At 52.9% G+C, this 11,896-nt stretch overlaps 4 protein-coding genes across 4 annotated transcripts; 3 read left to right on the forward strand and 1 right to left on the reverse strand.

The window, feature by feature from the left end:
- Nucleotides 1-1,436: 1,436 nt before the first annotated feature.
- J4E85_005045 (uncharacterized protein) lies at nucleotides 1,437-2,681 on the forward strand (the record flags this gene model as incomplete). The annotated part of the gene is made up of 3 exons (XM_051469295.1): nucleotides 1,437-1,444; nucleotides 1,499-1,718; nucleotides 1,743-2,681. The coding sequence occupies 3 exons, from the start codon at nucleotides 1,437-1,439 to the stop codon at nucleotides 2,679-2,681; spliced, it is 1,167 nt and encodes a 388-aa protein (XP_051327510.1).
- A 2,376-nt stretch (nucleotides 2,682-5,057) lies between these two features.
- J4E85_005046 (uncharacterized protein) lies at nucleotides 5,058-6,166 on the reverse strand (the record flags this gene model as incomplete). The annotated part of the gene is made up of 2 exons (XM_051469296.1): nucleotides 5,058-5,759; nucleotides 5,816-6,166. The coding sequence occupies 2 exons, from the start codon at nucleotides 6,164-6,166 to the stop codon at nucleotides 5,058-5,060; spliced, it is 1,053 nt and encodes a 350-aa protein (XP_051327511.1).
- A 2,612-nt stretch (nucleotides 6,167-8,778) lies between these two features.
- On the forward strand, nucleotides 8,779-9,345 carry J4E85_005047 (uncharacterized protein; the record flags this gene model as incomplete). Its single annotated transcript, XM_051469297.1, has 1 exon — nucleotides 8,779-9,345. The coding sequence occupies one exon, from the start codon at nucleotides 8,779-8,781 to the stop codon at nucleotides 9,343-9,345; it is 567 nt and encodes a 188-aa protein (XP_051327512.1).
- Nucleotides 9,346-10,598: 1,253 nt separating this feature from the next.
- J4E85_005048 (uncharacterized protein) lies at nucleotides 10,599-11,522 on the forward strand (the record flags this gene model as incomplete). Its single annotated transcript, XM_051469298.1, has 3 exons — nucleotides 10,599-10,871; nucleotides 10,927-11,156; nucleotides 11,213-11,522. The coding sequence occupies 3 exons, from the start codon at nucleotides 10,599-10,601 to the stop codon at nucleotides 11,520-11,522; spliced, it is 813 nt and encodes a 270-aa protein (XP_051327513.1).
- Between the last annotated feature and the right edge of the window lie 374 nt (nucleotides 11,523-11,896).

An 11,896-nucleotide genomic window follows, 5' to 3' on the forward strand; every position in this document is an offset into this window, starting at 1 on the left:
TGTTGATTTCAATGCTTGGCAAGATGAATACTTGGCCAAAATGGCTAGACGCTGGCGCAGTTCTACCTTGGATTCTACCTTGAAGAGTTACATCAGTCTTAACTCGGAGAGCGAGGAGTTCCTGGAAGGATGCCGTGCTTCCTATGATGTCATTGGAGTACCCTGGTTTACTAGAGCCTGGGTCTTCCAGGAGTTCATTGCAGCGACCAAAGTGCATTTCATGTATAGCGGAGTACATGCATCCTGGGAGGCACTCCAGCCAGCATTGACAGGCGTTTGTGACGGGCGTAGTTACTTCGAGGCTGTGAAGCAACGCAGTGGCCAGTTAAAGATGAGCGCTACCATAGAAAGAGTGGCATTGGCAATCGAGCGCAAATCCGATTGGCGTGGGGAAATGGACTTGAAGAAACTATTAAGACACGCCCGGGCCTGCAATACTTCTGATCCTAGAGACAAAGTGTTTGCATACATTGGTCTGGCAAATCCGGCTTATGGGATTCTACCAAACTATTCTCACTCTATCGATGAAGTCCTTATCGATACGACCGTAAGAATAATAAAGACTGAGAATAGTCTGGAAATACTGGGGCATGTCATAGCTTCAGGACCACCTTTTGGCCGCGGTCTACCGTCGTGGGTAGTTGACTGGAGGCGTAAGCATCATCCTGCCATTGTCATTGAACATGTGCGATCGTACTATCCTTTGCTGGAGAAGGTTGAAACAAATGCTTCCTTTCACGAACATGATATCTTAAGTGGTCTTCCACGAGCGTTGCAAGTCGACGGAGTTTTGGTCAACAGACGAGACAGTCTCTTCAGTAAGCGGAACCCAACTCCATGTCATGAGGAGTGCTCTTACATGTCTTCAGAAATCGATGGGGATGAATCCAGTATGAATGGGGTTTATGACGAGGAATGGCTCCTCAAAGGTCTTGTGGTGCCACTAGTTTTGCGTAGTCAAGGGAACAATCGGTATATTTTGGTACCATTTCCAATACCCAGGGGTCCCATAATTCATGAGAATGAGGATGTAAACCGTGGGAACTGGCAAACCATATACATAATATGATGAAACCCACTGGTCTTACCTTTCACCTGGCATACATGTCGTACCTATCATCCTTTTTAGAGACATGCGTCGTGAGTTCATTGTGACTATCTGTCATGGATATTACACATGTTTCTTAAGCAGCTTAGTTTACACTATGCAAACATATATTCACATTAGTTTCACAGCCGCACAATAGCATCTGTTGAACAAACCTCCCGGTTCTACACAAAAGTTTACCAACCATGGATTGGAAATACTCGGGTCGAAGAAGAAACATCCAATAATCATCGATTCCAGCCGAAGGATTACGGATTCGAAAAGACAGATAACTCCAAGCTCCGTACAGCCTTCCATACGACGTGTCGACACATAAAACGAGACCAAGATGGAGACGTGCGATACCTGTACAAATCAAGGGACTTGTTCCCATACATGTGAGAGCTGCAGTGCGGAGAGTAATCAGTACACAGCCGCATCGCCTACAGCACTACGAGAGTCCATCGATGCTACGCCTCCAAACATCTCTACTTCCATGCAATCCCACTTTACACCTGCAGGTCCTTCCTCGGAGCACGAGCTGTTTATTCCCTCCCTAGAGGAGCGACAAGCCGGCGAGGATGTTATCATGGCAGACATGCTAACAGCAATGCAGCTAGATGGCATGGAGGTAAGCACTCCTTCCCCTGATCAGCAGTGGACGGCCATGGGCATAGAAGCTGATTCGGAAGCCAGATCTATCTCATCTGAGCTGGACGAACAACAAACCGAAAGCCTTCATGCTTCGGACAGGTCAGTTCATAGCGACTCCTTGACAGCGACAGGCTTCGCAGATGACGAGCGGACCGCGCAGCCCGAGGAGTACGCAGACGATTTCGACTCGCTCGAGGATTTTGATATTGACTTCAGCGGGCTTCTCCCATCGGATTTCCCTGATTTCCCCTTCGATGATCTGAACAACGCCGACGACGAAAAATGGGCAGAGATGCTAAAAGAAGTCGACGCATGGAATAAAACACACAACGGCGCAGCCGAAGAAGACACTCACACCACCACCGCTCCCGGCGAACCCTTCACATACGCCGTCGACCCCTTCACCCCAGAAATCTGCAAAGCCGACCTAATCCGCTGCCCCATCCCCATCCCTACACCAGAAACCGACATCCTCGCCCACTTCTCCACAGAATACGCGCGCTCAATCCGTCTCCTCAAAGTAAAATACCGGTGGTACCACACTTCCCCCTCAGACTGGCAAAAAGAAGTCACCACCCTAATCTCCGGCATCGACAACGCATCCAACAACCTAGAACCCTGGCTACCATTGCACAGATGGCTCGTACTATACCGTCGCCTCATGCAAGGTGCGACGGCGCGTGAGCGCTACAAGACTAAGAATTTCTTGCTGAAGAAGTTGGAGGCGATGGCGAAGATGCGGATGGAGGAGAGTAAGGCGGCGGTTGTGGAGTTACTGCAGGCGAAGGGGATGAAGATGGCGCATGGGGCGCTATGTGGGATGAAGCGTGCGGTTGATGAGGATTGTGAGAGGAGGGGGAGTTTGCTGCTGGGGACTATTCCCGAGTTTACGAATGAGCTTGTTGGGGGGTTTTCGGGGAGGTGGTCTTGGGTGGACTGATAGAGTTAGGTCAATATCCAGGTAGAGCATGGAAGTGAAGCTTCGAATGGATAGACGGATGCGAGAATGAGACTGTTACTGAAACTACCTCTGCAAATTGACCACATGCCGTAGTTTCAACCTTCGCTAGGTCCTCACCACTTCGGCATATCCATCCTCACAGTACCTCCCCTCACCTCCGGACCTCATCTCCAGAGGCTCGCAGTTATTAGACTACACCTCGTAATCGTGGTTGACGATCAAAAGCAACAAAGATAGCGCCCGGGTGCCGTACCAGCTTCACCACGGCCCATGACGTCACACCCCCAAACATCCACAGAAAGATCGCCCGTAACGAACACATAGATCTTGGTTCCATCGCGCACAGCTCCCACCGTTCCAAGAAACTTCCCGGCGCACTCTACCAGCAATCGCGCGATCATGATGAACTATTGTATACACCGATGTACTCTTGGCCTACGCAGTTCACTGCTGATCCCTTTCGTCTTATCTGCATCATTCCGTCGCGCATATTCCAACTTCGACCAAGCGCTCACTCGGATGATTTGCGCAATGCATGCTTTGCCAAGCTACAGCAACGCAAACTTCCGACGTCGAAGGAAGGGGGACTCAAAAAAAGTGCCAGGATGCTGATTGGCTGTGAAGACAACAATTCCATTCGTGCAGGATGCGGGTAAATCATCCTGCAAATTGAGAAACTCTGCATCCATGTCCTTAGCCAACAAGGACGATGTTGCAAGTAAATGAAAATAAAGACGACGAATACATGCGGATCTAGGATCAACGTGGGTGTTGGGCGAGATACCAATGCGATGCGCAGAGTTGCGCAGTTTTGCTGATCACTGATCGCCCAAAACCTTGCGAGGATCTTCCACTGTCAAGGCGCCTGATAGCAAACTTCGTGTCCAGCATCATGCTTACTGTCTGCAGACTTTCTCGCTTCCTGGTTCCCCATGTCTACCATAGCGTATCTCCACATTGGTTTCAACCGGTCAGACCCTTCTTTTCCAGACATGCACAACCATTCTCACATACACGCCATAACCCTCGCATCGAAAGTCCAGTCCAAGAAGACGTGGCACAACACCACCATCTCCACTCCAACACCCTCATGGATTTCAGACTACCGCTCTTAGCCCTACGAAAGCAAAACTTTCTACCGACATCGTAGGGCTGGACCAGCGCCACATTATCCCACAGCTGAAGAAACAATCGTGACAAGGCCATATCCATTCTATCCGCCCGAAGCTACACGTTAGCCTTCCCGCACCGCGCTAGTCGCCACGCTACATCTCTCCGACACCAGCGATTGCTGTGGCGCATCTAGATCCACTTGCTAGTAAATCGTGGAGAGCTGAAAAAAGTAAAATGCAGAATGCAGAATGGGCGGCAGGCGGCTAACGTGAATGTCTGCGCATGTCCAGTGTTTTCGGGTCAGTCATGCTTAGTCGGTGACAGCGATGGGCGCTGGTGGTGTTCGCTTATCTGGCTGAGGAGGCATACATGTTGAGATGATAGGCTGGCAGCATTGATGGGCTTCTACCTGGGCTTTGTTTGCTGACGCTGGGCTGAGACATGGGTGCGTTGGAGTGCGGAAACGGACATCGGGGTACGCCGTAAGACTGAGGTTTGAACCGAGTGCGTGAAGTCGTCGCCGGCTTGGATTTCGTTCGACAAGCACGGGCGGTCTGGTAGTCTCTGGTCTAGCCACGCGGCAGGTGAACGTCCGGCCCTTCTCACTGTTAGTGACCGCCCGGCAAGTTTGTCGATCTGAGATGGGGCGCGCGTACCCGAGACAATTCTGAAATGGCAAAGATCTGTGAGAATCTGGATTGAATGAAGATCTCAATGGCGTAGTCGAGCGTGCATCCAGGCTCGTGGGTCTGCGATTGCGCTCACGGCACGGGAGACGGCACCATTGCGGTGAGTGAAGCGCAGGTGCTTCCTCGGCGAAGTGCAGATCAGCAGCATGTGTAGGAACTGAGAAGGCAATGTGATGTACTGAGGCAGTGATGTGTCATTAATGCTTCTATGTAGCCCAAATGCTCACTCGAGCTTTGCGACAAAGGAAATGCAAAAGGGTATATTCGTATGAACAGCATGTGATGTGTCGCACCCCAAACGCCTGGTAATGCAATTTTGTCGCACTCTGCGACTCGACCATGCCCATGTGTAGCGCCGTATGCAGAATCTGACAGATGCCGTGATGGTGGAGTACAGCAGGTGAGTCTGTGTTGCCGACTCAGTCTAGAGAGTGGTTTCATGTGCCGTGTGGAACGCCGTTGAAAACCGATATGGTGAATGCTAGGTCTTCGTTTGCTGATTAGGGAATGACTGCTAGACAATGCTGTCGATGTAGCGGATGTTCGTAGATGATCATTTGCGGAAGACGCTCATGAAGCTCTTGCGTTTGGTCATTCCTGAAGTCATAGGCCTGTCGGCAGGAATAGGAGGCGGCGCTGGGTGCGCGGCAGACGCGGACCTCTTGCCGAACTTGGAGAGTATGGGTTCAGACTTCTTGTTGACGATCCTGCTGTCGTCAATCTTCTCGTTGACAGCTACTCCGGAATCGCGGGATGCGTCGTGAGAAACCTCAGTGGTGACGACTGGTCTTGCGCCATGGTCAGCCTTGGATAGACCACGAGACAGCTGCATGGTACTCTTTGCTTTGAAGACACCAGATCTGCGCGAGCTCTTGGTCATGGCACGCTTGATGTTGCTACCAGTCTCCTCGGCTTGCTGTCGCTCCAAGCGCTCAATTTCGCCGAGGATAGTCATGCCGTTCATGGCAAGGCTCTCTTCGGGGATGGGTACGAATTTGACTACGCCACGCTCCGGCGCAACGCCAATTGACTCAGCCATGAACGTCTGAATCAGGGCGGCATTGCGTTTGTTGGTCGTGGGTTGCAGTTGCACAGGCAGAGCGTTAATGGTGAGCATGTAGGTGGGCTCAAATGAACCACCGAGGAGCAGACACGCTGAGTGGTTGACCGTTATCATGATAGAGGCTTCTGGCCTTTGATAGCGCGTCGAGAGGTGGTGCGAGAGGTCGGTGACCAGGGTGTATTCGTCTTTGATCTACGCTGGGTTAGTGATTTGCCAAAAGAGTGGAGCTCGGCAGAATAACAACTTACGATAACGTTTGTCCGCAGCTCGGCTACAATGGGGGCATCCTTGGTCACACGGTCGCGAGCCGACGACGCCATGCCGTCCTTGTAGGAGAATTGATCCTCGTAGAACTGTGCACGCGAGCGCGAAGTCATGGGCCGCAGGGGACCTACTTCATCCGCGGCGGCACTCGGAGCGCGGTTCCGGGAGTCGTGCTCGATGTCCTGGACCGACTGGGGCGACGATGCAAAAGAGAACTGTGAGTGCGCGGGTGAGAGCTGTCCATTGGCCTTCTCCGGCGAGAGGAGGGTGGTGCCTGCCTGTTGGGGAAATGCATTGTTGCCGGAGTAGGTCGAGGTGGACGATGGGCGTGACATCTTGGCTTGGGTCGAGGTAGAGTTGTTGACTGAATGGGGCATGGCAGAGGAGAGAAAACGATGGGGAATTGAGGATATAAGAGTAACGACCAGGGTTGTCTGTCTGGTATGGGATTTGCCTAGATATGGATAAAGGCGTTGGTGCACATGCAAGAGCGCAGATCCCGGCGCGCTTCTCTATCTTGCAGTGTGAGACGAGGTCCGGAATGAGACGCGGTGGCGTTTGGTTATCAGCGGCCTGGGGGAAACGGAAACTGGGAGAGAGTCCGTGGGGAGTCCGTGTATCGATTGACGGTGTGGTGGAAGATGGTGCGGCAGGATGCAAGTGATGGGCGGTAGCAGTCCAGGGTTGAGGAATGGATGACGACTGAGCAAACACCCCGCAGTTGCAAAAGGAAGGCGCTGGTCGGAGAGATGCAGGAGATGGGCCCTGGGCAGAGCAGGCGAACCACTGTATGATATATTCCCATAGTCGCCGCATGCCAGTGCACTTGAGCACCAAGCAGCACCAAGCCTCAAGCATCTCGGGTAGAGCGACAGGGGTGCGGCCTCAAGTTGCAGCATCACCTGCACACGGGCCAGCCGCCCGCCATGCAGTTTTGGGCGCCTGCACACGATCGGACTGGGTATCTGACATGAGGCCTGGCTGAAGACGGCTGTGCGCTGCATCCTTATCTGGCGATGCGTCAAGTGTCGGCGACTCCAGCGAGCCCTCAGCTCTCAGGAAAGCCATGTTTGCTGCTCCAGGCTCGCCACCACCCGCACCTGCCAGCTGTGCCGACCGCGCTTTCCTCATCCCTCGCTGCGACTGCCAGTTGAAAATAGCATCGCCCACAAGGGAAAGGGCAACCCCGTCCCCCCTGGTCCAGGACGTTGGCCTCAATCTCAGCGACAACGCAACACCACTCTGGTCCACTCAATCGAGGTTTGACGCTGGCTCCTAGCCCGCGCACTAACCCCGTCGCCGGCCACTCCTCCTACCCCGCCAAACTCAGCCTAGCCTGGAGCCGCTCTTCTTGGATGCTTGCTCCGGAGTCTCGACCTCTGTTCGACGGCCGCGCCTCTCGTGCTATGTCTCTGGTCTGCCTGCACTCTTTCGTCAGGAGGTACGCGGGCGGGAAGAAGCAGCATCCGCTACTCTACCTGGAGCCGCCTTGCTCGCACAGCATCGGCGGTCACTGGCACATGTCGTGGCCACATTCCATCTCCGCAGTTCGGCGCGCTGCCGAGCAAAATCATACCAGACACCAACGCCGACATGGTCACTGATGTGCATATGCCTGCCAGATGCAGAAAGGCACGACACTGCACGCGTCACAACCCAATCACTGAGACAGCCACCGGCATTCATCCTTCAATCACTTCCACGCATCATGGGTACCCAAATAATTTGTGTGCAAAGGAGCGGGAGATAAACAGCTGATGCAGGTACTAGTTCTTGTTTGTCCCAGTCTCGACCCCAAAGCGACGGGACCTAGCAATCTCCACTTATATTCAATGGACCGTACCTCGATAACGACTCAAGCTATTGCTCCTTCTCTGCCACGTCTGCGTAAGGAGTTGGGAGATAGCCAACCGCCCAACTTTGCTCCTACCATGTTCGCTGCGCCTCGACTTCTCCCGAAATGACTCTCCCAATCCACGGTGAACCACCACCAATCGGAACGCAGTGCGCAAAAACCCCCCTGGCTTTATAAAATCCTCTTTGTTCGTGGCACAGGTCCATATATGTACTGTGTCAGGCGCTCTGCACGTCAAGACCCTTTCGAAATGTCTGCTGCCAACGCCGTGTAACGACGTACCCTACCGGTCGCATAGTACCACCTCGATCTCATTTCCCCACAATTGGCTCTCAGCCTCCCAACTAGATAACTAGTCCAACGGCTGGCCTCTCTCTTTGTCTCGATGAAACCGCCTCATCGCGCCATACTCAAGTCACGATTACACCGACTTCATTAGTCTACATGCCCCATAGTGAGGGTTCGATCCAATGCGGACACTACGCAAGTAACCGTAATTATCAATACGAAATGAACGGCGCCACCGTGCGGCCCGTCTTCTGGCTTGCGATGAAATGTCAAGCTTTTGAGGTGGGCTTGTGGCGCGTAAACGAAGGAAGGATGGTCTGTGTTCTCCGTGATCGTATAACGTTGTTTCTTACACCTGCTCAACGGTCGGTTGGTGTAGTTTGGCTTGGCAATCAGAGACAGACTCCGGAATGATTACGGTTGTGACAGTGTACATACCCATGGCGGTGTAGCATAGCGGAAAATTGGGAGATGTGATGAACCAACATAAGGCGCCCATTCCAAAGGCTGTGCAGCACCGAGGACGGTGCGCAATACCGAACGAATGGCCACACACGATATGGGGCGCCTCGATTTATGGCCTGAGAATAAAATCAGAAGCCTTTTGGGGTCATGGAAGCGAACAAATGCTACAGACGTCGATGTCAGAGTGTTGTTGTTGTATTTTATGACGTACACGTGAGAGCGCGCAGCGTGTTGCGGATCGCGCAGGCACCATCACCAACATCAAGTGCTGCCTCACTCCACATTTCGTGACCTCCATTGACCGCCCGCAACTCAACGCAGGCTCCATTATACCTCGCAATGCCACCCAAAAACGCGACAGCGAATGCCGCGCGCCGGAAAGGCCCGTCTTTCAACCCACCAAGACCCGTGGGTGCGCCTTCTCAAGCATCCACCGCGACGAAACGCGCCCCAGCGGCGGCATCCCGCGCGACAGGTGCCGCAAAGAAGAGCAGCGCGGGGCCCTCGAAGACTGCCTTCACACCAGCTGCTGATGTAATCGATCTATCCGACGATGGCCAGGACGAAGAGCTAGCGGAGGATCTGAACATCTCCGACTTTGACGACATCATGGACGATGCACCCACTGCCAATCCACCGCCAGCAGCCGCCGCCCTCGACGAACCCGCTATTTCCCGAGCGCTCCTCGCACGCCTACTTCTAGAGAACTTCGAAGACCCGAACATACAAATACAAACAGGTGCGATGAAGCTGGTGGGCAAGTACATCGACATCTTTGTCACGGAAGCTTTCCTCAGAAGCCAGGACGAGATGAAGGCAGCGGCAAAGGATGGCGGTAGCATCGATGGTTTCCTCCAGGTGGAAGATCTGGAGAAGCTGGCACCCCAACTTGTGCTCGACTTCTGAGTGCTGTGCACACGAAGACACGAAGATCCAGCGCAGACCAGCGACGAGATGAGAAGAACAACTAGCTACTATCTGGATATATGCAGGCTTATTTGGATATGGGGTTAGCATGTAGCTCCAGGCGACAACCAACGGGGAGCTTCACACCGTCCATAGCGCTGGTCTCGAGAACTGCGCCGCACCATACATGCGCTGCTCGCAGCCTATCCTTGGATGACAGAACTGTAAGGGTATTTTTGGAACACCACAAGTCATTACGAGCGAAGACGGGTGTTCGGCCCACGGCCAAGGCTCGTGGTAGTAAGAGGTGGAGATGTCAAAAAGCCGAAACATGGACATGTACTCATCTGTCGTTTTCAGAACGAACTACTCTTCAGAAGTCAGGCCGAAAACACCTATGAACAAATGAAGGACACGTCGGCCTGGCATGTTTGAAACATGACCACATGACGCCTGGCTTCCAAGATCTTGTCGGTGACTGCTACTCCTACTGCACAGCCTGACCGACATGTAATGCACAATTTCGCAAACAGATCTTCCGGTTGCCTGGCTTGATCGGCCTTGAGATTGCCGTTGCCGCGCGTGGTCTGAAGCATCATGGGGTTCGGCTCAAACACACCCGGAACGTGGAGCGCGTCGCACCGTCAACACCTAGCTGCATCTCGACGAACACCAATATTGCGATATCGTCAACGCGACACTAGAAAAAGCATGTGTTTTTTGCTTTGCACCGCACTGCACTGCGTTATCGTCGACTATCTCTTGCGTGCTTTTCAAATGTTGCGGTCATCTCACAGCGATGATGTTCGCGCTGCAAGCTACAGACAGATATACCCGTTTTAAGCCTCATTTACAGGGTCCACAGCCGAACCAGGAGGCTGAAGCAGTTCTCGCCTCTAACGTGTCGCAACACCAACCCCATGTATCGGAATAGCTAGTAACCGCCCTAGCCACGCATGCAAATCTTTCATGCCTTAAGATGGCCCTATAGCCGTCACCTCAGGCTCTCTTTTCTTCATCTCTGCATCCCACGTTTCTTGTCACTTGTGTTGCATTTTCCTTTGCATCTATCTTTCTTTACTTACCTCTTCACAATCTTTAATATACAACTGGCTAGTCCAGCTTGCTACTTTTCACGACCCAAAGCGCTAGTCGCCCATCCACTCTCTTGACGAGACGAGCATCGCAATACGAATCGCATACTTAATACCAAATTCGCCTTTACGCAAACGAACACCACATACACTGTCAACATGTACTTCTCAAGAGCAACCATCGTCTCCGCCATCTTCGGCCTCGCGTGCGCACAGGAGTCCTCCATGTCCATGTCCATGGGCTCTGCTACTGAGCCAACCCTCTCCTCAGCAGTACTCGGCAGCGTCTCGACCTCTACGCCCGCCGCAATGGCAGGCATGGTCATGACGCATGTAGTCCAAGTCGGAGGTCCCAACGGAAGCCTGACCTTCTCTCCCTCCAACATCAAGGCACAGCCCGGAGATCTTGTCCAGTTCCAATTCCACCCCAAGGTACGTCCTGTCATACTTTCTACTTCTATCTCTCCAACTAACAATACCCCAACAGAACCACTCCGTCGTCCAATCCACCTTCGACAACCCATGCACCCCCATCCAAAACATCATGTCCAACAAGACCGACGCCTTCTTCTCCGGCTTCATGCCCACCAACGCCTCCCTGACCGCCACAAGCCAAGTCCTCACCTACACCATCCGCGTCGCAGACGAGAAGCCCGTCTGGTTCTACTGCTCCCAGGGAAAGCATTGCCAGGCTGGTATGGTCGGTGCTATCAACGCGTAAGCCACACTCTCTTGTATAACCCACATCAATCCACTAACACCATATCCAATAGTCCCGCGTCCGGCAACAAGACAATGGAAGCCTTCGTCGCCCTCGCCGCTCAGGCTACTGAGAACCTCTCCCCCGGCCAAGCTGCTGGCTCTGGTGGCGCATCTGGAAACACACCTACCTCGCCTTCAGCTGGCGGCGGCGCAAACTCTGGCACCGATGGCACCTCTGGTGGCGCTGCAGGTGGCGATGCTAGCGGTACTGCCAGCGGTGCTCCTGCCCAGCAGACTGCCAACACCGCGGCTGGTTTCAGCGCCCAGAGCTTCATCGGCTCTGCGGCGGCTGCTATTGTTGCCGCTGTCGCCGTCTTGTAAGGTGGACAATTCGAAGCTTCTTTTTCTGGTGTGATTACGGGGGGTTCATCTATCGTTGTGAAGATGGACGGTTGGGGGTTGTATGCAAGAATGGCATTATTTTAGTTTATGTGATACCACGTTTATATGCATGGCTTGCAATTGATCTAGAGCTGGTTTTTCACTCTTGGATCTGCGGTCATTGGCGCTTTTTGCTTTGAGAAATTGGTAGAAAATAATAGAGACGAATATTGATTGCTCGTATAAGCTTGCTTCGGACTATTTGGTGAATGAGCCTGCCTGAATTGGCCTTGCTATCTTCAGGCTCTGTCTATCACCTGATGAACAATCTTACTTTGCGAGTTTAAGTTTTCTAACTTCTGCGACGAGACTCG

Source organism: Alternaria conjuncta, assembly GCF_024043145.1.
Source record: "Alternaria conjuncta strain BMP 0040 chromosome Unknown scaffold_6, whole genome shotgun sequence".
NCBI classification, from domain to species: Eukaryota; Fungi; Ascomycota; class Dothideomycetes; order Pleosporales; family Pleosporaceae; genus Alternaria; species Alternaria conjuncta.